The sequence below is a fragment of the Hermetia illucens genome, chromosome 1, assembly GCF_905115235.1.
Source record: "Hermetia illucens chromosome 1, iHerIll2.2.curated.20191125, whole genome shotgun sequence".
Classification (NCBI taxonomy): domain Eukaryota; kingdom Metazoa; phylum Arthropoda; class Insecta; order Diptera; family Stratiomyidae; genus Hermetia; species Hermetia illucens.
In genome coordinates this window covers 193,456,056-193,483,211 of record NC_051849.1, presented here as the reverse complement: position 1 = coordinate 193,483,211, position 27,156 = coordinate 193,456,056, and the positions used below count along the sequence as shown (strand labels likewise).

At 42.6% G+C, this 27,156-nt stretch overlaps 2 protein-coding genes across 4 annotated transcripts in view; one reads left to right on the top strand and one right to left on the bottom strand.

The window, feature by feature from the left end:
* Positions 1-10,401, top strand: part of LOC119658215 (ethanolaminephosphotransferase 1) — a 33,696-nt gene extending 23,295 nt beyond the window's left edge. The window contains exons 4-9 of one of the 3 annotated variants that reach the window (XM_038065492.1): positions 2,499-2,755; positions 2,812-2,969; positions 3,065-3,245; positions 3,325-3,534; positions 9,041-9,082; positions 10,146-10,401. In XM_038065492.1, coding sequence (XP_037921420.1) covers positions 2,499-2,755; positions 2,812-2,969; positions 3,065-3,245; positions 3,325-3,534; positions 9,041-9,082; positions 10,146-10,181 — 884 coding nt within the window. In that variant the 3' untranslated portion in view covers positions 10,182-10,401. Of the gene's footprint in view, positions 1-2,498; positions 2,756-2,811; positions 2,970-3,064; positions 3,246-3,324; positions 3,535-9,040; positions 9,318-10,145 lie in introns of those variants that run through there. The other 2 variants (XM_038065482.1, XM_038065488.1) reach the window with 2 other exon arrangements.
* A 6,917-nt stretch (positions 10,402-17,318) lies between these two features.
* LOC119658896 lies at positions 17,319-26,912 on the bottom strand. The gene is made up of 4 exons (XM_038066701.1): positions 26,559-26,912; positions 26,252-26,478; positions 17,740-17,913; positions 17,319-17,656 (listed from the first exon to the last, which is right to left on the bottom strand). The coding sequence occupies exons 1-4, from the start codon at positions 26,757-26,759 to the stop codon at positions 17,410-17,412; spliced, it is 849 nt and encodes a 282-aa protein (XP_037922629.1). The 5' UTR covers positions 26,760-26,912; the 3' UTR covers positions 17,319-17,409.
* Between the last annotated feature and the right edge of the window lie 244 nt (positions 26,913-27,156).

Genomic DNA, 27,156 nt, shown 5'->3' with positions numbered 1-27,156 from the left:
CTTTCTGGGCCTCTCTAGAGTAGGGTTTGGAAAATGTCAGATACTCCGACTGATTTCAGTGGTTTGAAAGTTCCTACTTCCCATTTAAGCCTAGCTTCCAGGCATACCTCTTTTGCTGGTTTTCTGTTTTTATTTGTCCTCTTCTGCTCGTTGTTTACGCTGCGATCTAAGACACAATATATACGTATACGTGCCAGACATAAAAGAGAATAATCTAACTTGGTTAATTAACAAAAGGGCGCCCAACGTGGGACTAAACATTAGTGAGGTTTCCAGGCAATAAAAAATAGATTAATTCGGCTCCACAATTCGATTAGATTTACGAGATGGGGTTCACATCTCTGAACTTTGTTCCCAGCGAGGCTTATTGCACACTTGATTTCATCTTCTAAATTTTGGATTGCAAGGCTTTTCCACATGAAACAAGTGCCCCCAAACCCGTTTTCGTTGTTTTTCTTGTGATAGCATACAACAAGAGTTTGTCATTTTTGTGTTCATCTTGGCGCTTATCGTCTCGTAGGTGATTGCTTCCCAAAAGTCTTTGGTTTACAAGACAATGCGGCTATACCCTGAAGCTTCTAAGAAGTGTCCTTCCCTGCTTACCATTTCGAAGCTATCATATTTATTCCTCTCCGTCGAGATGAAGGGGGAAGTGAATTTAAGCGTTTGATGGAGGCTCATGGTTTACGCCATTTCATCAACAGTAGAAATATCTGAATAATTCACCTTCACCTCAATTATATTTCAACATAATGGTTGATTTGGTTGATGACACTTTCGTACTCAATCTGGTTATCATTTGGCAGAAACCTGAAGCCACCAACGCTTCTTTTACGGGAACTTTGAGACTTTGCAAATCAAACTGCGAATGCAACATGGAGGAATCGAGAGCAAGTCCAGGGAAAACCGGGGGTAGGAAGAGAGAAGCAGTAGAATCACTGCAACGAGAGGAAGCTAAACCAAAAGCAAACCTTCTTGAGTGCACAGGCTAACCTTTATGCTTGCTTCATGGATTGCTGCCGAAGGAGACGTTCGAGTTCGACATTCCTATTTGGCTTAATTATCAGACAAGCCTTGGAGCAAGAACAGCACTCTTTGACCCTACTGGGACATTTCGGGTTAGATCCTAGACCCTACCTTTTTAACCACGTCGACGCGATATCGATATTTGGGAACGGATGCAAAGTGGTAGTCAATGAAATATACAATAAATGTTAACAAGACTCCAAGATCCTGGAAGAGAAATGGAGTTGGTAGAAAGTTTGGAAGGTCACGTCTTTAGTGAATTTGCATGGTTGGAACAGTAAGTATGAAATTTCGGAGTTGACCTCAGATTGAGCTTTGAACTCTCTCCGCTGTTGGACTGCTGATAATTGGGATACTTCAGTTAAGCTCCACTTAGACGCTGATTTTGAAATAGCTCTGTCTTCGTAGTTACTCGTAATCAAACTGAACTTTTTTCGAACCAAAAAATTGACTTCTTGTAAAATCAGTTCGTCAACTGTAACGATAAGTCCACAAAGGATCAAAATCATTTATGAACTCTGCTCCTTTCGAGCATTGCGTTACCAAAAAGAGGAGGCCACGTATTATTGGAGGCGTCACCATATCTAAACGTCAGGCTCGGTGACGGTGCATAGAATTCCTTCGCTATTTTCTTGACCTTCTTACTGGCTAAATGCCATCCCAAAGTTTACTTTTAGAAAAAAATTAAAAAATTAATTCTGTTATTCTGAATATTCTCGGTTTGTCTATTCTTTGTTTGTCGCAGGTTCCAGAGTTTTTTGGCCACTTTTGTTTCCCCTACATATACTACTATTGGCGTTGTTCTTGAAAGAAGATAAAACCTTGAGTGCCAAGAGAACATCTGGTGCCTATTTTCTGCTGGTTGATTTGATAAGATAAAATAATCTTTTTGAAATGCAGTGGAAACATTACTTCAAATAAAATAGTTCGATAATTTCGAGTAGTTACCTGAAGAATATGCAACTTCCGTCGAGTTTAGGCTGTCAAGTCACATTGGCGAAACTGCATCGAAACAATATTACATATTACATTTGCTTACCACAAACCCATATGATTCTAAGCACTACTATCTTATGCACGTAATTACAAGGTTAGTAATTGCATTACCTTTAATTACAAGAGATGAGGACTAAAACCACGTGATTCAGTTCAAGGCTGGCCGCATCAGAACTGTTTTGTTTTTGGACTGTATGATGGAGGGGACCAATCATATCTGCCCCTGAACGATGTGGTCTGATACTTTTTGAAAAAATGGGGGTTCGACCATAACAAGGGGTTTGTGGATTAAAAAGACTAAGACAGTTTCTCTCCAATTGGGCTGGTTCATGGTGATGTTAGTAGACTCGGGACTCCAACAATGGGCAAACAAAGTTGGTCTCTCTAACCAAAAAATGTACTTTATTATTAATTTAATCGATAAAATCTTTAACAAAAAAAGTAATGAAAGAACGCATTTTCAATTTTTCCTGCAGACGGAATCGACGGAAAGCAAGCACGACGCACCGGAACAAGTGGTCCTTTAGGTGAACTATTTGATCATGGGGTGGACTCCTACTCAAGTGTGCTAGTACCAATCTATATGTTCTCATTATTTGGAACACTCGACTTACCACCGATTAGAATGTTCTTTGTGATTTGGAACGTATTCTTGAACTTTTATTTATCACATTTCGAAAAGTACAATACAGGCGTCATGTTCCTACCATGGGGCTACGACTTTACAATGTGGGTAAGTTTTTGAATTCATCGAAAACAACTGAGAGAAATTTATGAACTATTTTTAAGGGTGTTACATTAACACTATTTGCAAGCTGGTGCTTTGGTCCAGAAATATGGAGGCATCGGTTACCGTATGGAATTGTACCTGCCCGCGTTTTCGAATTTATACTCATTTCATCTGGCCTTGTCACTAGTCACCCAATTATTATTAAGAATATTTATAAGTAAGTATATTGCAAAGTTTTTCAATTTTATAAATAACTGTCATAAAAACCAGGAAATCGTCCTCCTATTAAAAACACAATTTTCTATTTTTCAGTTCATACCGAAAACGTACTGGAAAAATGCGTCCCATCCTTGAAGCCCTTCGTCCTTTATATCCATTCGGTTTGCTCTTCGTAATAACCACACTTTGGGTTTGGTACTCAAGGAATCAAATCCTGGATTTGGAGCCAAGAATAATGTTTGTACTTTTTGGAACGATATTTTCTAATATTTCGGTGAGAAATCATATCCACACATATGGAGTACCAAAAGCCCACCTTCGCTCTGACACCGTCAATTGCTTTTTCATTTCAGTGTCGTCTGATCGTAGCCCAAATGTCAGATACTCGAACTGATGCGTGGAATGCATTGATGTGGCCACTGTGCTTCGTTGCATTTATGTCCTGCGTACCTGTGGACGAACTGCTCGGATTTGCCCCCATAACAGTGCACACAGAACGGTGGATGGTCTACATGTTGACGACATTTGCAACTTTTGCACATATTCATTACGGACATGGAATAGTAAGTACAAGTTTCGTTTAGCAAATTTTTAGGACTAATTTTTAATCGGAAAAAGTCAATTTACTTTGGCTTAAATTATTGGCGGTTTTATGTTGAATATAATTCGCATCCAAGTTATGTTTCCGAATATTTAAAAAGGAGAGATCTGTTTCCAATTTCGGTCACGCTGCTTCCAGGGCAGAGGTGAGGCAGCATCTGACGAGTGGCATTTTCCCTAAATGAAACCATTAGTTGCGTGTTTTGAATACTTGGGTGCCCAAAACGAGTGCGTGGACCTAAAAAAGTGAGAGTAAGTTGATCTCTATTTGGTCCGGCCCGATATTAAGTAGATGTGGGGAGATAGTCCCTCCTATCCCAAACAATGCATTTGTACTTTTTGACTTAATGAAGATCTAGCTTTTGGTGACTAGATTGTGACGGAGGAGGGGAGAAATAGAACCCGCATTTTAACGGAGGCGACCACTGCGAAAGGTGTACAATGCCAGCTTTTGCTAGGGGATCGTTGTCACGTTCGTGCTAGACTCCCTTTGACGGAATTTCAGCCGTTTAGAGTGCACCTCTGTATCGACGGTGATTTCAAAAGGGTGGGAACGAATCGAGTGAGACAGATTGTGGTTGAAATAGTTCGTCGTCCAATAAAAAGAGAAATTTTCAGGAAGAATGGATGGTGGAATGTATTGACCTTAAACTGCCGCAACAACTGAGATTAATCTGAGCGAACTACTGGTCGTCGGACGTATGAATTCGAGATAACAGCTTCAAACTTTTCTAAAACCGCTTCAACCCGTAGAAAATGAACCATTGAGGTGAAAGGGAAAACAAGTCGGGAAACCAGAAGCTTGACGCTTCAGGTATAAAAGGTTGTGTTTGTTTCTTATGTAAGTATATTTGAGTGTAGAACTATCCCATTCGTATGTAGCCCGTAATATGTATGTATATTTAGAATGTCAAACTTCTCACTTTAATGTGATATTGATATTTGGTATAGTATTTGATATAAAATTTACACGAAAAGGACAATTTTGAGCTTCTGTAACTTTATTAGTATCGGTAGGATTTTGATCAGAACTGAAGATATGATGCTTCATATTATAATCATCATCAGTAAAAAAATGTTACAGTCTAACTTTGCATGTATGAGGACCCCACCCTTAAATTTAACGTTGAAAGATATGTGGAAGTTCGTATTTCACAACTTCTCAAATAATTTCGTTCCAGTCCGTATAGCGGTCTCTGAGAAAAGCACATGTGACAGACTGACTGACAGGCGGACGCACGGATACACATTGAGCTGATTTTATTAAGGTTTTGTTTTACCAACAAAACCTTAAAAAGGAGGTAAAGTCTATGGTAGTGAAGTTGTTCTTGATAAAAGTTTCCAATGCTGCATCTGATGATCGTAAATCGCCTATTCAATGGCTTCCCGCCTAAGGCGTTCGAAGGCTTCAGCGAATCTGAGAACATTCTCCAGAGGCAGAGTTTGTACAGATTCTTCACTGAAGAAAACCTTACAAAGGTGTTTTCGTCTGAGATCTGAGGAGGCCGGACAGCTGCATAAACATTGCAGGGCCATCTCCTCCTCACATTAACTGCACATAGCCAAAACCACTACCTCAATCTTTTCCATATCGTAGTTTAAGGAGCAGTGTTCTGTTAAAAGCCCTACTAAGGTTTTCATGTCCCACTTCTTAAGCGACAAAAAAATGCTGTTCTAGCGACCCCAGGCTCTTTCACAAGGATTTTCGCCTACCGGCAAGAGTTTAAATGTCTTTCCTTCAGAGTAGACTTGACAATGATGGCCGGATTCCAGAAGCTGGTTCTGGCCCCACCATTGTGGATAAGGACCCTCGGCGAACCAGTCTCTCAGCCTCTTCATTACCAGTGATGTTTGAGTGCCCCGGCACCCACATCAGGAATCTTTCGTTCAGTCGCCCAAGTTTCAGCAGCCCCTGATGACAACTCCACACCTGGCTTGATATGTCGTTGCTGTTTATTGCTGACAATGCTGTCCAACTATCGGAACAGACACGAATGATGCGATCCTACATTTTTGTCGCAGACATTCTTCTGCTGCCAATGAAATGACATATATATCCGCCTGGAATATGTTCGTCATTTTTTCGAGGGCCGCACCAGTTCCATAATCGGATTCCCCGAAAACGCCCCTGCGCCCGATCCGCCCTTCTTGACTAACTCGTCGATAAAAATTATTAAGTCTGTAATCTGAAAAGACTCATGGCAATTTATCGACCATTCTCCTCTTTTGGTGATTACGACAATGTATATCTTTTCAAGGACGAATCTGGAAACCATATGATCGGGCTCTGAACCTGGGTTAGCAGGTCATTCCTACAGCACCAGAACCATCTGCAGGATTCCTGATATTGTACCTGAATATGGTGCTTTCACGTTAACTTGGTGTTGGTGAGTTTTTCTGACTTGGGAATGAATATCATCTTGACATCACACCAGTTAAATAATATATTCCGAATATGTAGATCCAGGGCATCCATTCCCTCTATCAAAAAGCCTAGGAAGGATCCCATCCGGACCTGCAGACTTGTATCTATGCAACGAGTTAAATGCCCATTTTACTCGCTCCAGTGATACTACTTTGCATGCCGGATTGCAGTCTCACATAAAAGGGCTCTATGTACCTGTTGGCCCCGAGATTAGAATTTGGATGCTGCCTGGGAAGTGTACTTCAAGCAAATGGTTTGCCGTTTCTTCATCGCACGTTTGAACAGCGATTCACTTACGAAAGTAAGATCCACGACAGACTCTAGTTCTCCACGCCTAAAAGTGTTCACACTTCCGACATTGGTCTGGGCGGTGTTTAGGCAGGAGGACACCTCGAGGAGAGTTCTTTCCCTTTCATTTGAGTCCCGGCTTTTGCGGTTTCATCTTTGACGTCTTTAGCTACTCTGTCTAGCATGTTCCAACACTCTGGTATTGTCATACTTGAAACGGCATAATAGCTGCAAATAAAGGGGTCATCGATCTTAACCCTCACAAAGTCGTGTTCGCAATGCTTCATTGCTTGCTGCAAGACCCGATTACCGTAAGCTCACACCGCAGTCTTCCCGCTTATGTCTGTTTTCCAACCGCCTTGGCGGGGACTTTTGTATTGCTCGCAAAGAGTAGCAACATTGATTTCCTTTTTTACACTTTCTGCAATAGCAGGTCGATAGCGGCTTGGCATTGGTTTGGATGTTGGGTCCTTAAAGTGATCCTGCAGGCTGTACACCTTTCATACCTAAAGCTGTTTCCCTTGCGGTCAGTGGATAGTTCAATTTTAGTTTTTAGTCTTAGCGTTACCTTGTTTCCAGTCTTTTATTCAGTTTTCAGAAAGGTTAATTTTTTAATCGACTGACAACAGCCCGTTGAAGCTGTCTTCTTGCTAAAAGGTTAGGTGGAAAACTAACGCTTCTTTGTTCTTGGGAATGAGATCCCCCTCTTATTGTAGCAATTTTGAAATCTTTATGGATTTTTATATTTGACGCATACCAACGTGCACCGGTGATTACTCTTAGTATCCTGGCGACTAGCTCTTTTTAGCATTTCGAAATTGGATGGCATTGTGCGACGGTGCATTATCGTGGTGCAAGATCCACGAGTTGTTCGCCCACAAATGCTTGCGTTTTTGACGAACTGATTCACACAGACGTCTCAAAACACCCAAGTAGTATTTCTTGTTGACAGTCTGACCTTGTGGCAAGAATTAACTATGCACCAAATCGTGGTATTCGATGAAATCCGTGAGCATCGCCGACTTCTTTGACTGGAAACGCGGTTTCGGTATCGGCTCATTCGACGCGCGCCATTCACTTACCTGATGCGTGGACTGCGTGTCGTACTTATCAACCCACGTCTTGTCTCCAGTAATGACGCGTTTGATGAATTTTGGATTAAAATCAACCATGAAAATCATGTCTTTGGTGATGTGCACACGGTCCTTCTTTTGCATGGAATTCTCGAAAATCGTGAACACGCTCAGAGACACATGTACTCAACTCAACGTAACTTTCACAACTGATGATGAAATAATGCCAATCTTTGACGGCAATATCAGTGACAGTTGAGTAACACATACACACATACACAAAAAGAAGGGCAGCCGAGTGCTAAGAACGCCACACGGCGATCATTCCGGGAACTTTTTGAACAAGGTAGTATATTCTACCGAAGGTTGAATTATTACAGAGGTGGAAATTTTAGACCACCTTTGAAGTGGTAGTATGTGAAATTTTCCAAGCCTAGGAGTAATAGCTAGGACGTACGTGGGCCACGTGGTATATTGCGATTGCACGATCCTTCACCTTGATGCGCTCTTTAATGAAAAGAGCAACCCATTTGGCTTGAAAAGAGAAGCTTCTCTACATGGTTGTTTGGAACATTCAACATTTACCATTTTTCTTCTGGATGTTTTTCAAATGGGGCTCCTTTTTCCCCATCACTTCCTGTGATGGTAAGCTTGACGATCTGCATTGAACAAGTTTCCTCATCCATAGTATAGTAGCGCAGGGAAAAATCAGTTGATGTAGTAGGAAATAGGCTTGAGGAGGCGATGATTGACTGGGTTTGACAAATTACTTTTTAGGTGTAGAGATTTGTTCGCCTGCCATTGTCCTTTCAAATTGCGTTTTATTTAAACCAGCTGTAATATTCTATACGGTGTTGTTGGCGGAACGTGGGCATGGGGTAGCAATCTGAGCAACCATAATCATTGTTTCTTTGAATTTTCCCAAACCTTGGTCGATTTCACCTTCGGTTTCCAAGGCTTTTTGCTTCTCATATTGTTATAGGTATGCTCGCAAGTTTCATAATGACGAAAGTAGTTGTAGACTTTCCAGAAGAAAGGATATCTAATCTTATATCACAAATGTTTGAAAAGTCAAGTTATCCCGCTGATCCATTGCGTTAACCTTATTGAAGTTACTTGGAGGTAGTCTTTACAGTGCTCTTCTCGAGGATAATGCTTAATGCAGGACCTGATAAGTATTCCTGTACCCTGATAAGCTAGCATTGCGGGAACATTATTTGGGCCGCTTCATTTGCTTCTGACCTGTGAAATCTCTGGGTCTTGCTCATCGAGAGCGGTTCATTGTTTGAGGGAACTCTTTCCCGGTTATGAGGTGGGACCCTTGCATTTGAGATATTTAGATTTTTTTTATAAAAAGGTAGCAACTTGCGTATGACTATCCTTCCGGATCTACGAGCACTGGCTTCTACTTTTTGTGATAAATTCCCTGAACTCTTATTGTAGCTTTAATTTTAATTGGAGCGAGAATTCAATATATATCCTCCTTCATTAGAAAGGGTTTTTCACAACGCTTAAGTTACAACATCAAACATTGTAAATTCGAAAATCTTAAATAATAAACCACAAAAGTCATAAATATATCTATTAAATAAAAAGTGAATAATTTAGATTTTAATTGGCATAATCCGCTCAAGTTTAAGTCGTTGACCAATTATATTAATTAGTTTGTTTTTTCCTTTTCAGGTGCGTGAAATGTGTGATCATTTCAATATTAAATGTTTCAGAGTAAGAAAACACAATACCAATAATAATTTCAATAGTAAAAATTTGAATGAATAAAATTAAATGAGATTAAACTGAAAGTCGTTGAATAATTCTAAGCAAACTGAAAATTTACGAAAATGGTCTTAGTTTAATTAGTGCTGGACGTAAACTAAATTCGAATCTCAAATATATTTCTAAGTTACTAATAAATTTATTTTCAAGTATCTAATATAAAAAAGTTTTTATGATAATTAGATGCATGGTTGTTTGATTTTACTATAGTTTGTATGCTAATATAATCTTAAGGATGTCCCCCTTTGTTATGTATCTTCTGTAGTAAATCACACTAACATTAGCCCTAGGAAAAACTTTACTCATCTGTGCCGTCATCCTGTTTATGTTACATTTAATTTAGGAGATAAATGTTAGTAAATTTGGCAGATATTTCCATTTTGCATCAGAGTCCTCTTTGTAAAACAACTCTACCGGCTATATCTAGGATAATTCTGCTCTATTTGCTAACTCGTTTCCCAAACATGTGCTTGCCCTAAAGGAACCCTTTACTGATTTGTAGTTTTTTGGACCTCTTTGTCTGCCCAATTCCGGAAATAAACGATTGCTCTTTAAATTAAAAGCTGGACACAATTTCTCTTATTTTGTATACAAATGTACATATTTAAAACAATATTTCTGCAGTACGTTTTTCAATTGTTAAAGGAAAAGGAAGCATCCCATAATTTCAACAAAAGGAAATTGTGCATCACTTTTAATTTATTTAATAAAAACAATCTTTTACTTCTCCCACTTTACTGCTTGATTTTTGTGTTTCAAATAGCGTCACCCTAACTAACCTTAGCTTCCTTACTTATCTAAAATTCAAACTTACTTACGATTAGATACTCCTACTAAACATTACAGTGGTACCTACCTATTGCCTGACTGTAGAAGCCGGGCTAGAAAGTATCTACTTGCATTAGTTCTGTGAGAATAAGTGGGTTAACAAATCAAATTAGTAACTACAATAAATATCTTGGACATTGGGAAGTTATTAAGCAAGAAATTCAATCTTTTCCGATTTTCTTAGATTACCAAACCTATCGCCGGTATGGATGGAGTTTAAGCAATACAATTTCAGGGGGAATACAGGTAACGACGAAATGGAAAGAATCTATGCACGATTGAGTGTAAGACTGAACTTTGATTAATTTGGCCAGAATATCGTTTGCCACAATATTTCCCTAAGTTTCCTATACTTTTTCTAGTTTTAGAGAAAATCGAATGTATATAAACTTTTATCTTGTACTTGTTAAAACCGATGTAATAAATAAAGACGATAAGAAGTCCGTGTTTCACTTTGCATGAACAGTCAGGAAGCTGCATGTGGAATATCTTGCTTTCGTTGAAAACCTCATATATATCAAAGCATCGTATGTTAAGGGCATGTCACTTAAAAATTTAGTTTGTAAATAAATACATAGGATAGTCATAAGTTATGTCAGTCGATGCGTACAGCAAGAAATGTTAGGCGGCCGAAACTGGTAACACTGTGCACAGAGAGTACCTAACCATACCCCACTTCCGTCAGACTTTCAGGCTCCGAAGGTCAGTAGCTTGTGCACGAGAACACGATGAAGTTCGGTAACTACGAAAAAAAGAAGAATTATGGTGTTGCACCAATGTGGGAATACGCCGAAAAAGATTCATAGTTTGTTAAAAAAGCTGCCAGTAAACAAACGATTCGTTTTTAGGGCATTAGCTGGATACCGCGAAACAGCTGATATGATTGACAGGCCGCGGTAGGGGTGCCCGCGCTCTGTACGTCGCCGAAATGTCATGCATTCTGCGCGTGAGCGTGTTCGTTGCAATCCCTTCCGCAAGTAGAAACGAATGTCGGCGGAAATGGGCGTTTCAACTCGAAGCATTAGTCGTATTTTACGAAAAGATCTCAGTCTCGGTGATGGTGCGTTAGGCATATGTTAACACCAAAACTGAAGGAAATACGGCAAACTCGGTGTACTGCTCTTCTGCAACGATTTCCCGGTAAAAAATATCGCAAAATTCGATTTTCTGATGAAAAAAGTTTCACCGTCGAGTAAAAATTCAACCGACAAAATGATCGTGTATATGCTCACAATTTTTATGAAGCAAAGAAAATGCTCCGCGAGTTCAACGTCGAATCCGACTTCTGTCATGGTAAGGTGGGGCGTCTCATATCACGGAGTAACTGATATTCATTTCTGCGAGGCCGCCTTCAAAACCGATGCGAGCGTAATATTAAAGGATGTAGTCGAGCCATTGAGTGAATCTCTATTCACTGGAAAGCCTTGGTACTTCCAGCAGGGCTCGGACCCCGCTCATAAAGCCAAGATAATTCAGCAATGGTTAACGGCGCATGTTCCTGACTTCATAACCGCGAATGAATGGGCCTCGGGCAGCCCAGATTTGAACCCTTTGGATTACAGCCTTTGGGCTAAGTTAGAGGAGATTGCCTGCGATCGCGCATTGTGCGTGCAACTCGAGAAATGCCGCTTCATACCGTTCATGAAGCGATCGAGGTATGGCCTCACAGACTTCCAGCCTGTATAGCTGCTAGCGGCGGCCATTCTGACTATTTTTTTCGTTTGAAAGCTCTATGTTTCCCTTTTCTAATGGTGTACTTTTCCATTGATTTTCTTTATTACTTCGTGAGAAATAAAATCGTGAGAAATGTTCGACTGACATAACTTATGGTTATGTAGTTTGGTCCCCAGGGGTATAGGTAAGTATCCGGTTTTGTTGCAGGAAGGAAAAGACTTCAGAAATAGTTTGGTAGACAGTACACATTAGTTATTGAAAGGACAGTATAACGGCTTACAGTTTGGAGGCACTCAGAGTTAATATCCAAGTTGCCTATTATCGGAGACGAGTAGACTCCCGGAAGAGATACACGCTGCCGGAGACTTATCCCCATCATAGTTCGCTTTTAGAGCAGGAAGATCCACAGTTGATGCTGTCATGCAAGTAATGGAAGCCGTTTATCGAGCGGAGGCACATAACCGCCAGAAGAATCGCGCCTGGTCGGTTATGCAGATGATGTCGCAGCGCTTGTTGCTGAACGCACTGTCGAGTCGGCGCAAAGCAGACTTGGCATGCTGATACGACGGGTAAGCGGATGGGTGGCTGCCCATGGTCTCAACCTTGCGCTGGAAAAAAACCGAAGCAGTCATTCTGACTAAAAAGAGAACTCCGACCCGTGTCCCATATCGTTCGCGGTAAAGTACCTTGGACTGATTCTTAACTAAAAGATGAGCTTTTTTGGGCAAATCAAAGCAGCGAACAAGGCTGCAGCAGGAGTTTCGGACTTAAATAGGGTAATGGCAAAAATTGGGAGTCCTACGTCTAGCAGGTGAACCCTCCTAATGAGTTCAACGCAGTCTGTTCTATGGCCCAGAGGCATGAGCTGGCGCTCTTGGCATCGTAAGCATCTCACGCAAGTACAGAGACGGGGAGCTTTGCGGGTGGCGTCGGCGTACCGCACTGTCTCTGAACCGGCCGTGATGGTGATCCACGCGCCCATCTTGCTAAGGAACGTCAAGTCATTTAGAAGCGCAAGGACGAAGAGCCAGGGGAGGTGGTTGCTTGTGAACGGTAACGCACGGTAGATCAGTGGCAACTCTCTTTACAAAATGAAACAAGAGGCAGATGGACGACGCGCTCATTGGCAACTTAGGTACGTGGTTGAATTCTTAAATGGGCATGGAGGGTTTCAGTCTTACCTTCACAGGATTGGGAAGGCATGATCTCCGGATAGTGTGTCTTGCAATGAAGCTGTGGGCGACGCCCATCACACTTTTTTTTCTTGTGGAATTTGGAATGTGATTCGTCAGCAGCTCTATTTAAACACAGGGAATCCCTCTACAAACAACACTGTCGACGAGATGCTGAGGAGCGCTGACAGGTTGACCTGTGGTGCACATTACGTTCGGTTTCTTCTCGTTGCAAAGAAGATAGAGCTCGACCGGAGGAGGAGCCGGATGGCAGGGGATTATTTGAACTGACACTTCCCCTCCTCCTCTCCCTTAAGACTTCTCTGATTTGATGTCTCCGCAAGGCGGGAGGGTTGGGGGATAGCGCGAAGTAATGTGACAAACGGTTCCGGACTAGCTCTCTGCCGACGGGGAGGTGTTTAGTTGGTAGTTCGACGACGTGCCGTTGCTGGAGTCCTCTCTGTCCACTCTGTGCGTAAATGTAACCTACCTTAACCCCCCCCCCCCCGCCAAAGTTGCCTATTATCAATCATGAAGTCAAAGCTTTGGGGTAAATAAGATTATCCTTTATACTTTTAATACACTTTATTCTTAGCTTCTTAAATTTAAGTTTATTATTAAATTAGTTGAGAGGAGTCCCTCTCTCCTCTTGCACGTTCTGTCTGCAACTAAGTTGACGTTGAAAAGCAATTTTCGCTATCAAAACAGATGGTGTTGGGCCCAATACATTATCCTTTGGTACACTAGCTGCATTTTTTTTCAATTCAGAGTATGTTCCTTCGTATTTCACATAGGCGCCCGGATGCATATGATTTCAGGATTTTGAAGAATTCTTCTACGAGGATAATATGCAATTCAAATAGCATACCTTCGCGCCACACCTTATCGAATGCCACGGGCGACAGGGAAAAAAAATACTGGGTACACCTGCTTTTCTTCCATTACATTTTCGATCGGATTCTTGATCCTGTAAACCTGGTGTATTACTGAATGCTTATCACGTACGCCGAATTAGTGAGCTGGTATTAGCTTTCGATCCACGATAACCTATTAAGGAGAATCCTTTCAAACGGTTTGGCTATATTAGGGAGCAGCGATATTGGTCGATACGATTCGAAAGAAGCAAAGTAGTTCTTTCCTGATTTGGGGATCGCTTTAACTTCAAATCATTATTAAAAATTAGATCACTTGTCAGGAAGCAACAAAAGAACCTCGAACTGGATGAATTTTACAACGATTCTCTGCAATTAATTCGTTAACCTCAGAATTCCGCCATGCTATTAACATAATATGGTAGCCCCAAGCCCAGGTAAAGGAGGAGGAGTTGACGCAACGTACTTTGTACTATTCTCAGTAAAACAAAAATAAAATACTGAAATCATGGAAAGAGATCAATTAAGTATAATTGGGGTTATTCCAGTGTGCCAAATCCTACTTGGTTTCTCTTGATGATAGGTCCCGCCACAGGGCGACCAATAAAAATGCAATGTCATTAGAAACAAGATGATCGGATCGAGTAACAAGCCAGGGAAAATGGTAGGGCCTCTACCTAGGACGGGCCCTCCTCCTGTCGAAAAATTGGCAAGGGTTATTGACGTATGGATGACGTCAGGACGTAAGTAAGTTAGTCCGAGCGAAAGCAAAACAAATACGTGTCTGCACGTTAAATGTTGGCACCTTAACTGGAAATACCGAGGAACTCACAAAAGCCCTTCGGAAAAGGCGCATTGATATTTGCGCTCTAGAAGAAACCCAATGGTCTGGTGCCAAAAGCTGCAACATTGAACGCGAACGCGTTAAAAATGGATATAAACTTCTCTATTTTGGTAGCCCACACAATCAATATGGTGTTAGCATTGCCATCTCAGAGGGTTTTCATGATGCCATTATGAAGTCGAACGATTTGATGATCGGCTGATGAAGTTCACCATTATATCAACAGATCGCACTATTCACTTCTTCACCGCGTACGCCCCACAGACAGGTCGACCTGATGACGAGAAAGATACCTTCTGACCACTTCTCGATGAAAAGGTTTGGAACGTGTCTGCTGACGATTATATCATCATTGCCGGCGACCTTAATGGTCATGCGGGTGAAAAAGCACACGGTAACAGGTGCATCCCTCGGGGTCACCAAGCCAAGTAAGCGGTACATCAACCGAGATACTTGGCTTTAGAATGACGATGTTGAAATGAAGGTCGTGCAAAGAAACGCCTCTACCACAAGTTTCTCGATGATAAAACACTGGCCAATTGGCATCTTTATAAGAATGCCAACCGGGAAGCAAAGACAGCGATCGCTATCATCCGAATGAAATCGGGGAAAGCAACAACGACCTGACGACACCGCATCTGAGTTCTGGAAAGCGAAGAGCTGTGGCTGTGCTCAGTGAATTCTTTAATCGGGTCATTCAGGAAGGTATAATAGAACACCATCTGACTGGCAAGAAAGTACCAAGTTCCAATATGGAAAAGTAAGCTAGTCCAGCAGAATGTTCAAATTACCGCCGATCCGGTTACTTTCCCATACCCTAAACGCATTCTTGACAACCGTATTCGCGAAATTGTTGAAATAACCGTGAATTAAGCCAGATTTTTCAAGACCTGCGGAATTGCTGACACAATACACGCTGCGTGGTTACTCATGGAAAACGCATAAGAAACATCGCCCTCTTTACATTCCATTTCCGGATATGGAGAAAGCGTTTGACCGTGTACCACACGAAGTTATCTAGTATGCTCTACGGCAACACTTCCGCACCACAACCGCTTCGTGCCTCTGTTGCTGTTCATCAAAGAAGCGCCCTCTCACCACTCCTCTTTGTTCTTGTTATGGACACCGTCAGACGGGACATCCAACGTCCAGTATCGCATACACTGCTTTATGCAGATGATGTTTTCCGAGCGTCTAGCGTTTTCCTAGTAAAAAATGATCTCAAGCTTGTCCAAAAATGGAATGATCGCCTCATTCAATACGGTTTCAGCTGGAATCTGAAAAAAACTGAAGTTTTGACGACCGATCCCCATGGTACAATCACGCAGCCTGAATGAAGTGACGTTCTACAACTGGTGTTCTTTGTGACCGAAGTATCAATGAACGCCTCAAATCTAAAATTTACCGCAATGTCGTCCATCCTGTTGCTCTCTATGATTCTGAGTGTTGGCCAACTATAAATGACAATGAACTACGTCTTGCTGTAATGGAGACGAAAAAATGGCATTGGACTAGTGGCGTAACACGTTTTGATCAAAGCCGAAATGAGAATATCCCCGATCGATATGGGGTTGCATTGATAGTGGAAAACTACAAGAGAGGCGTCTTCGATGGTATGCTCACGTAATTCGTGCTAACGAGAATTCACTTGGCAAAATTGGTCTGAACATCAAGTGGACGGTAAACGACCAAAAGGCAGGTCGAAACAATGATGGCTGGATTTAAAAGCCTCGATATTGCATCCAAATTTGGCATTTGATGGAGCCAATTGGCGAAACCGATCAGGACGAGCCGACCCCACTTGTGAACTTGGCAAAGGCTGAAGAAAAAGAAGAACCCGGCAACGAAAACGGTTTAACGATTTGCGAAGTTTCTCATAGAACGTACGCTCCCTGTACAGATCGAATGTTGCCCAGCACCTAGCTGATACCCTGTTCGAATATAAGGCTGATTTAATAGCGTTACAATCGATGCGCTATACAGCAACCAGAACAATACATAGCGTAACAATAAAGACAATAAAAAAAACTGTTGTTTACGGCAGCCTAAAGATTAATGGGTTTAAACGTCAAGTCAATCTTGTGGGTGTTTGTGAATAGACCAAGTCTAGCCTCTATAATTAGTTTCAAAGCTTTGTAAGGAATGACACTCAGATACGCAGTTTTTATGACGTTAACTAACGTCATAAAAACTGTGTGAAACAAAATTTTATTAAAATCGATTTAGTGTCTGTCTGTCATACGCATTTTTCTTGGAGATTGACGCCAAATTTAGTGGATAGCTGAGAACTGTCAACTCTCGCGCATACAATGAGTTACATCCTTTTACATCGAATTTAAGGAGGGGGGTCTCTATATATGCAAAAAGGGATGTAAATTCACCAAATCATGTGGTATCAAACGAAAGGTCTCGATTACTACGATTAGGCCCATTCTCAGAAACTACCAAATTGAAAAATCTGAAAAAAAAATTAAAAGGCTGCCACTGTGTAATGCCTAGGCTCAGTAATTGGCTGCAGAACCCTAATAAGTTCATCCTAGTACCTAGCAATGTAGGCTGTAACATAGAGCATGATCCTACCAAGTTTGGTGGGTATCATACTATTACTAACAAAGTTGTGCCTTCCTTGCCCGATTTTTTGCCTTTTTGGAAATATTTTATTCCCCAGGACCATTTTTTCCCGATAATTTTCAGTCCGAGCTCTTTCTCTATGGTCCCGTCTTCACTAGTAACAAATCATTGATTCTCATTTAGACCTTTCTCTATACGAGTATAAATAAATAAATATGTAAATTAAAAAAAAAAACACGGTTTATTGTCTTATTTGTAACATCCAATCCGATATAAAGAGCGAATATCTGGAACTAATATGTATTTGTACACTATTCACTCATCTACCCAATGAAAATCGTTTAGAGGAAACGTCCTAAGCCAATAAGCTGTATCCAATAATTTGAATCCTAAACTTTCAAACAGCTTTCTCGACGGCAAGTTAGCTTCACCAACTAATGCAGTCGTATCATGACCCATAGCCGCTAGTTTTTTAGCCATTACCTTTACAACTAAACTCCCAAGTCCTCGCCTTTTATAGGAATCTTTTACTTGAAGGGCTCCCAGGAAACCTGCCTGTAATCTGAACAACATTTCGTTTAGATCCTCAAATACTCACCCCAAAATGTAATACTTTCTATTATGCATATATGTATTCTATATTACCGAAAACTCCATGCAACCAATTCGCCTTGCTTTGTATAGACACCAATATTCGGGTTCCAGTTAATGAGTCTTTTCAAGAAGAACCAAGATCCTTCATGCTTATTGGGCCATACATCATCTGCTGTTTTTGCATCTTCCTCGACCATGGGTCTTAATGTAAGGTCATCTGGGCAACTTAAAGTAAATCGAAAAGATGAAACATGTTAAAATCTTAGAACCTTTTCTGATAAGAGCGTTGATGAAGTTAGGGTCCGATTCTGCTTCTTGCTACCACTACTACCTACTCTTCCCCCTTACGTTCCCTAAGTATAGACTAAGCTAGGTTGGCATATTCCACTGTGTTTTGCTTGTTTTTTAATTGAAAATACGTCAGGAGTTGAAGTGTTCACAGTTGTATGATGGGCTCTCATAGCTGTAGTGGAAATTCTAGTAACAAAAAGGAGGCGTTGCCATGCAAGGAGGAGGAGGTGAAATCTGCGAAAGGTAACCTTATCTGAGTCATAATTTATCGAATATTTGGTAAATTAATAATAATAGTCGTTGGCGCAATAATCCATATTCATTAGAGCACTTTATTCAAGACCGTTTCAGTACACCGCAGTACACTGTAGAAGGCAATGTGGACAGCATTGCGCTCGTCCAAAATTATTATCCTGATTTAACTCAAGTACTCATGCATAGCTAGGTCGACTGGTACCCGTCATCCAGTCACAATAAGAAATCCTTCTGCCATCAGTGAGACTTGAACCGCGACCTTCCGGTATGACAGTCCAGCACTCTAACCACTAGAGCCATTCGGACACCAGACACCATAGTTAACTGCAACTCATTGGCTTGGAGCGAACAAAAATTTGGCTTCCCTCCTCCAAGGGTTACTCAGGTGATGCTATTATTGGCAGTAGCATCTACGACTTTTATCAACCACTAGGTCAAAATGTTATCCCATTAGGGAATTCAGCGAATAGGGACCATCATGTAGGTCCATGTAAGCAAAAGTGGCTAAGACCACGAATGTTCACCACTTAACTTATCATAGAACCATCTTAAAGAACTGATGTCAATTCAAGTAAATCATCTCAAAACAGGAATGAAAAATAGTATGGAAAAATTGATAAAAGGACAGAACCTCAATGAAGTCTAAGCCTGGTGGAGAAAAGAGGATGGATGGGTCACTTCAATCTGAATAGTTGATGCCCCAGCGTCTCAAAGGGTAGGTAAGAAGTGCGTAACGACTTTCTGGTCTTGTAGATTATTCAGCGGAGAAGCCACTGCAACACACAGGGTGCCAGGTATAATACCTAACAAGTGGCCCTGGGGCGATTTGACAGCTAAACGCCTCAGCGGCTAAGGCTCCACCTGCTACAGCTGATTCAACAGAGTCTATAAGAGGTATGTGTAGGCGATAGTTTGAATGAGGAAATTAACTTTTTTATCATCCGCTTTTACTTCAAAAACAATGGTGGGAATCGAGTGAAACATCGCATCGTTCATGCTTGCCCCAGCAAATTGTCGAGCATCCCCTGTAATACGCGTACATGAGGGTGCAGCAGGTCGCAAACCAGTGCCTTTTCCACTGGTAGCGTCAATTTTGGCTATCACAGGGGTATCAGGGAAGCCGAGTCAAATCAATACTAGCAATACCAGCAAACGAGGGTTTACTGGAAAAACGTCATCCTCAGTGAAGCACTTTTTGTTAAATTTGTGGATACGCTCAAGGAGAAACTCCTCGTCGTAGGGCAGAATCACGGTGGTAGGGCAAAAGTCACTTCATTCACGTGCTTGCGTATACATTGGGGATATTGTCATAAACGAAGACCAATCTGAAAAAAATCTAACACCGGATATGGACTAATATGACTAAATTCCAAATAATCGGAATGAACTTGCATCTTGCCGTCATAGGTAGGGGAGGCGGACAATATTGTATCGCTAGTTCAACTCGTCGGTCCGTGTCCGGATAGTTGAGTGGTTAGAGCACAAGGCTGTCGTACGGAAGGTCGCGGTTCAAATCTCGCTGGCGGCAGTGGGATTTGTATCGTGATTTGAGATCGGATACCAGTCGACTCAGCTGTGAATGAGTACCTGAGTCAAATCAGGGTAATAATCTCTGGCGAGCGCAATGCTGACCACATTGCCTCCTACAGTGTACTGTAGTGTACCGTTACGGTCTTGAATGAAGTGCTCTAACACACTTCAAGGCCCTGATCCAATATGGATTGTTGTGCCAACGATTATTATTATTATTATTATTAGTTCAACTCGCAGCGGGCTGATTTTTACAGCACTGAGCAAGCGAATCACCAATGCGGCGATTTGTAAAGCTGTTTGCAAGCTTATGGTACTTAACTGGCAACATTAAACAGTCAGTACTCTGAGAGGAGTAAATTCAGATTTGAAGAGGGTCGACAAGTTGAAGACGAAGGTAAATTCATGAATTGCCTTGGCAGTTGTTCGTCGATCTCCATTTTTCCAAACGACAACTTTACGTTGGAAATCCCTTGTGGGCTTGTCAAGAAAGTATGTCTGGTGTACCAGTATGCTTCGTTGATTTTTTTTGGATTTTATTACGAGATGTTGATGAAAAAATTGATAATGCGGCGCATTGCTGTGAAATTTGTGCCATGCATAATGACGGACGAAGAAAAAGCCAATCACGATGAAGTTCGCTAGAAAAATAGAATGAAAACTTCTTTTCAAGAATCAGTAAAAATAATGGGTCGTGGATTTCTAGAAAAGTTGCAGGCCATTGCGTCGTCAGAACAACTCATAAAATGCTGTCTCACTTTTGCCCTTCAAAGCATGGTGACCGAAACACCGTCGGTTTAGACCTTAGCTGATATGAAACTTGACAAAGACTTTTATATTATAATTGAAGATTGACTAGTCCTGAACCGCATTCATTCGAGTTTATGGTTAGGACACGCTGCGGAGCTCAGATGGTGAAGGCTCACTGCCTGTGCCAAGTCAAGTAGGATTTGGTCGCCCATTACGAAACCCGGCCGCGAGAGCTCTTGTCTCACACGCGTGCAAATGCATACAAGATTACGGTGGTCGGTACGGGGCACTGACCTATAGGAGCCATGCGCCGGACTCGGCATATCTTGCAATTTACATTGCCGAAGCTGCAGAGAAGAGCGAGAAAGCCTCAAACACTTCCATTGTGAAAGCCCAGCTCACCTAGCGTCAGGTTACGGACATTAGGCAAACCATTCTTTGAGAACCATAACTACTACGGTCTGGCTCTGAAAATCTGAGCCGGTTGAATTCTGCCGCTTTCCTCTTATCACAGAAGTCGTGGCCTTAGGAGTTTATGGCATCAAAACGGCGCATCATCATCATCATCATCATCAACGGCGCAACAACCGGTATCCGGTCTAGGCCTGCCTTAATAAGGAACTCCAGACATCCCGGTTTTGCGCCGAGGTCCACCAATTCGATATCCCTAAAAGCTGTCTGGCGTCCTGGCCCACGCCATCGCTCCATCTTAGGCAGGGTCTGCCTCGTCTTCTTTTCCTACCATAGATATTGCCCTTATAGACTTTCCGGGTGGGATCATCTTCATCCATACGGATTAAGTGACCCGCCCACCGTAACCTATTGAGCCGGATTTTATCCACAACCGGACGGTCATGGTATCGCTCATAGATTTCGTCATTGTGTAGGCTACGGAATCGGCGCATCACAGTGCTAATTGAGCTGCTTGGAGCGCTCACTGATACCTACATACCTACCTATCTTTCTCAAGACTTCAGAAACAAAATTGAAGGTATTGAAGCTGTTGGAAGTATGCCATCCCTTTCTATAGGCCAGAAATGTGGATATTTGCAACTTGTTTTCCCATCACGACAACCGTCCAGTTTTTGCTGAAACATCCGATCCCTGTTCTTTCTCCTCTTCCTTAATCACCTCACCATTCCCTCAGGGGTCGCCAGTGACCTTTAGCGGGTCATTTACGATGCGAGGTGTGATGTTCCCGAGGTTCCCGAGTAAGTAGTTTCTAATTTTCCATGCAGAATAAACCGAAACCAGCAAAAAAAGTCTGCGAAATAACAGGGAAGGAGGAAGAGCTGAGTCCGCTTGGGCACAGCAAAAAAATGCGTTCTCGATCTGACATAGGGACGTCCAAATAAAGAGGAAGCTTTACCAAGTGGCGTAACTGACGGTTCGGGGACGGCAACCTGTCAGAATCGCTAGTCCTGAGTAGGAGGATTCGGTCATGAATCGAGTGCAAGTGCAGTCGACCGTCCTAGCTAGTGCCGAAAAGGAAAGGCTCATCAGGAAATGCGCGGCAGTGGTGAAAAGTATGCGGTCGGCAACGTTCCTCCGGAGGAATGTCAGCAAAAGCGTCAAAAACGGGGTGATGAAACTAAATGAACTATTGGATCGCATCTCCTGCTACAGACGAACGTGGAGAATAGCGGAAGACGATTGGAAAGCAAAAACAGCCGCACTCCCCGCTGCTTGCGCCGAACGGACCGCAGATAGCCCACTGCAAAACGAACTGGTGAAAATGCGGAAAGAATTAGAAGTAGTTTCCAGGGCCCAAAAAAAGAAGGCGAAGAAGGGAAAAAGGAAACAACTAACTACGCTACAGAGACCCGTCTGTTCAAAGACAAGGAGGCTGTAAAGAAAGAAGAAAAGACGAACAAACGAAGAAGGACCGCCGGTTCTGTTCATTAAGCCGACTTAAGGTAAAACATTTGCAAAAGTCCTTAGTGAAGTCTGCTACAGAACGAAACCCAAAGATAACGGAGCAGAGGTGTCTTCCATACGGAAAACGAGGGGTGGCGGAGTCGTCGTCGAACTGGGCCTGAAAACGACTAGCAAGAGTACGTTCTGCAAAGCAATCAAGGGGTTATTGGGGGAGAAGGCTCTTGTTCTACAGAAATGTGGGATATTAACTGCCTCACTGAAAAGGTTGAAATGGAGGAGGTGATAAAGCGTGAATGTCCAGAGGTAACCAATGCCCGGATAGGTATCACCTCTGTAAATGATCTAGGCTAAAAACTGGTGGAAGTTCCCGAGGAGTATGCAAGGAAACTCCTTAGCAGCGGCAAAATCAAAATTGGATGAGTAGTATGTTGGGTACGAATGCGGATAATCCCCACCAAATGCTACAGGTGTCTGAACTATGGACAGATATCAGCAACTTGCAAGGGACCAGACAGGGGGACAGCATGCCGGAGATGTGGCGAAGTGGTGGTCACCAAGTGGAGACCTGCAAGGAAAACGAAATTTGCGTTCTCTGCAGGGATCGTCGCGCGTCTGGTGAGAGCATCGCACCCACTGCGGGCTCGGGATGGTGTCCAATCTTTAGGGCGGAACTGAAAAGGGCTAGGCCGTGAATGGCATGATCCGCATTTTACAAATTAACATGCAACGGAGTGCAACCGCTCACCACTTGCTAGCGCAGTTCGCTGCGGAGGTAGATGTTGATCTAGTGCGAACCAGCGAGCAATATCGAAACAGAAATCCGGCTTCATGGCATCTCGACTTATCAGGCACCGCTTCCGTCTGGGTTCGGGACGACCTTCGACTTGGTGTTCGAAACAGAGACCTGGCGTAATGGCATCTCGGCTTATCTGGGTTTTTGCCGAAGGCCGAGAAAATGGTTTTGTCTGGATCCAGTGTTTAGGGATAACGGTTTTTAGCGTTTACCTGATGCCGGGTGAGACGATGACGGACTTTCGGTGCCGGCTTGATGCTCTGAAGGACGCCGTTTCGAGCACAGAGAGCGAATCCTGGTAGCCGGTGATTTAAATGCTAGGGCCCATGGATGGGTATGCTTCTACCAGACTACAGAGGGACACGGATTCTGGAAATGGCGCCGCGAACCGGGCTCGTTCTAAACACCTGATCCACGCTAACGTTTCGGCCTCCAGGCTGTGAAGGAAGCATTCCTGACATCACTTTTGCGTCGGAATCTCTGGCACCATCAGTGGATGGGTGGCGAGTCCTAGAAAACTTCTCGGCAAATGATTCCCAGTACATCGCGTATGAAGTGTTTCACTCTACTGGACGGCGAGCATCAATCCGACGCTCCCCCTGCCTATGAAAAGTCGCGAAGGTAAACATCAGAAAGTTCGTCGAAGCTCTCGGGGCAGGCAGAGTCGCGCTGGAGGACGCGACGCGACATTGTTGTAAATTCAGTGATGAACCTCATAACGAGGACGTGTGAGGCTTTCCCACCGCGGACTGACCCCAGTAGCGACAAGCCTTCCATGCATTGGTGACGGCAGAAGACCTACGGAGGGAGTGCCATAAGCTCCGCCGCTTGGCGAAATAATGGCACAGTATAAATAGGCAAAAAGAAGACTCCGCAGCGCGATAAATAAAAGGAAAGCTCGCCACTGGCAGAACTTGGTCAACGAGGTGAATAAGAACCCGTGCGGACTTGGCTGTAAGCTTGTCACCGGAAAAATCGGGGATCTGTGTAAGCATATTCGGTATCGACCGGATGGACCGCATTGTACGGGAATTATTCCCCAGACATCTTGTACGGATTGTGTCGAGGATTGCTCCTATTCACAATGGGAGAGCTCAAAGAAGCGGTTCTCAGTATGAAAAACAAGAAGTTGCCAGGTTGATGGCATCTCAGCGGAAGTTTACAAAGTAGTGTTTCCCCAATGGCTAGACTTGTTGCTTAGGGCGTTCAATGCTTACTTGAAGGAGGGCATCTTTCCTTGCCGCTGTGACCAGACTCCCGCTGATCAGCAAAGGAAAAGGAGACGCGGAGATTTTGTCTGCATACCGACCACTGTGTATGATTGACATGGCCGGGAAAGCGCTCGCGCTGTCGGGGACTTATCCCAAAGGCAGTTCGGGTTTAGAACAGGGAGATCCACAGTGGACGCTGTTATGGAGGTAGTGGATGCGGTTCATCGAGTCAAGGCGCGCAGTCGCCCATCTCGACCGATAGTGCTCCTCATAACGCTTGATGTCAGAAATGCCTTCAATTCCGTAAGATGGACAGATATGCTAGGCACATTAGAAAACTCATTCCACGTGTCAAATTATCTCTTGCGGATGTTGAGGGATTATTTGAAAGACCGCCTCCTGCTCTATGAGACACTAGAGGGCAAGAGGAGGTTGTAAATCACGTCGGGAGTAGCACAGGGATCTACCCTAGGACCGGGTTTCTGGAACGCTTCCAACGATAGTCTGCTGAGACTCGACATGACTAAAGAGACCTGCAGACGACGTTGCGGCATTTGTTACCGGAAGGACTGTTGAACAGACGCAAAGCAGACTTGGCATAATGGTACTACGGATAAGCGAATAGATGGTTGTCCATGGTTTCAGCTTTGCGCTGGAAAAAACCGAGGTAGTCATGTTGACCAGAAAGAGAATCCCGACCCTGCGTCCCGTTTCGATTCGCGAGTTGACTATATTGTCGAAACCAGCGGTTAAATATCTTGGTTTAATGCTCCACGCGAAGATGAGCTTCGTCGTGCAAATCAAAGCAGCAGCGGACAGAGCTGCAGCTAAAGTCTCGCCTTGAACCAGCTAATGGCAAATGGCTGGGGGCCTTATATCTACTAGCAGACGTCTCCTTAGGGGAGCAACCCAGAAAGGAGGAGCGGCTTATGGGACCATTCTGGGTGAATTTACCAGAAATGGAAAAGTCCAGGAAGCTTATTGGAGGACACGAACCCGGCGCAAAGGACTGTTTAAAACTCAACACGAAGAACATCCAAATCATAGTGGGAATTCTGACTGATCGCTACTGACTAAACTATCACCTAGGGATATATACGGACACTCCCTGCAGGCTCTTTATCTGACGCATTTATTCTTTTTGAAAAACACACTTTAAGAAAGGGTGACAACTTCACCGCTGGCCATGCCATGCAATCCGCTACCGCAAGGTGGACAAGTGGATCACCCTAGAAACACATAACCTATAACGGTAGAGGAAGAGAATAAGCTTCTAGGAAAGGCATGTAGAGAGTTGAAATACATTTCCGAAAACCGGCATCAATTGTGCGTAAGTGCAGTTAACACACTAGACCTCATTTCGAGTGGAATAGAAATCACATATGTAAGTATATCTCGCGGTCCCGACTTATGGCTTTTTTTCTTATTTTACGTTTTATCCCCTCTATTGGCCAGAGTCACACCTCTTGACAAAACAATGTATAATTGTAAGAAAATAAGATAGTTTTGAAGAAAATATTTACTCTGCAGTCTACGTTGGATTTGCTAGCTTAAGACAAATTCCGACCCCGTAAATAACACAGTTTACCTGATAAATAAGTAATTTCCCCAAAACACCAAAAATTTATTATTCTGGAGCAAACATTTAAATGACACAGAAAACGCATAAAATATAATTTTCTAGTAAAAATCCTCGGTAGGCCGAAACTGGTAAAACTTATGGATTTATTAGTGAGAAATTATTTTAAGATTATCTACGTAGATAAGATTATCTTACATCTGCATAATATTAGGACGCGTTTTCTCTGAGATATATAGAGATGTAGATGGTGTCAACATATTTTTTGGCTCTTACCTTATATCAAACTTTTTAGCATCAGCTCGCGGTAGGTAATACAGAACTGTTAGACTATCGTATTCCTTTTCCAGCTTTTTCGATTCTACAACATCCAGCACAGCAGGACGGTGCCTTTGTAGGAAGGAGCTAACTTTGTAACCATTGGTCCAATCTAAGAGATTCAAAGCTGTTCTAAGTTTCTCGTTGGAGGGATTCAGAGAATTGAGGAACAGTTGGTACCTATCCTGAAATTTGTACAAAACAATAATTTATTTATTCTGATAATCGACTCTTGAATTGAAAATTTCATAAGTATCGTGCTTACAATAATAACAAATGTTCCGTCACTCCAATCACCGTTCAATGATAACACTTTGAGATGTTTAATATTTGGATCTAAGTTGACCCATCGGATGAAATTATCTAGGGTATAGTAACCCACATGGTTCCTAGGCCAATCTTCTTTGTATAGATCCCGTAATGCTGGCCAGTCAGCCACTGGGATTTCTACAAGTTTATCTAACATTATGAGCACTCCGTATCTACAATGCACTATTTTCTAGAGCACTAAGCGGCTATTTCTATCGTATCGGCAGTCACAATATCACCCTAGCTTTGTTGCTTATACTAACTGGTGGAGCTACTCCGAAGCACTTGAATAATACTATCTGCATCTGAAAATCTTGTCATCAAGCCCAGATGGATAACGATGAAGTATAGTACATAACTTACTATGGTGCTTAATTTTAAGCTTAGAAACATCTGTTTCCAATCGTCATCTATTTGATGATAAGTTTTAGTAGGCAATATACTCCATAAGCTACAATATATGAAAAGTTCATTGAAAATTCCGAATGAAAGCTAGTAAATGAAGCTCCAAGGATGACAGCTCAATAAGCTCAATCTTTCAAAGTTTCATATTC

Excerpts from the sequence above, each read along its gene's own strand:
- LOC119658896 (XM_038066701.1), bottom strand. The coding sequence starts at position 26,759 with ATGTTAGATAAACTTGTAGAAATCCCAGTGGCTGACTGGCCAGCATTA. Across the intron at positions 26,479-26,558 it reads ACGGAACATTTGTTATTATT|GATAGGTACCAACTGTTCCT; the intron begins GTAAGCACGATA and ends TACAAATTTCAG. Across the intron at positions 17,657-17,739 it reads TTGGTTGCATGGAGTTTTCG|ATTACAGGCAGGTTTCCTGG; the intron begins GTAATATAGAAT and ends AATGTTGTTCAG.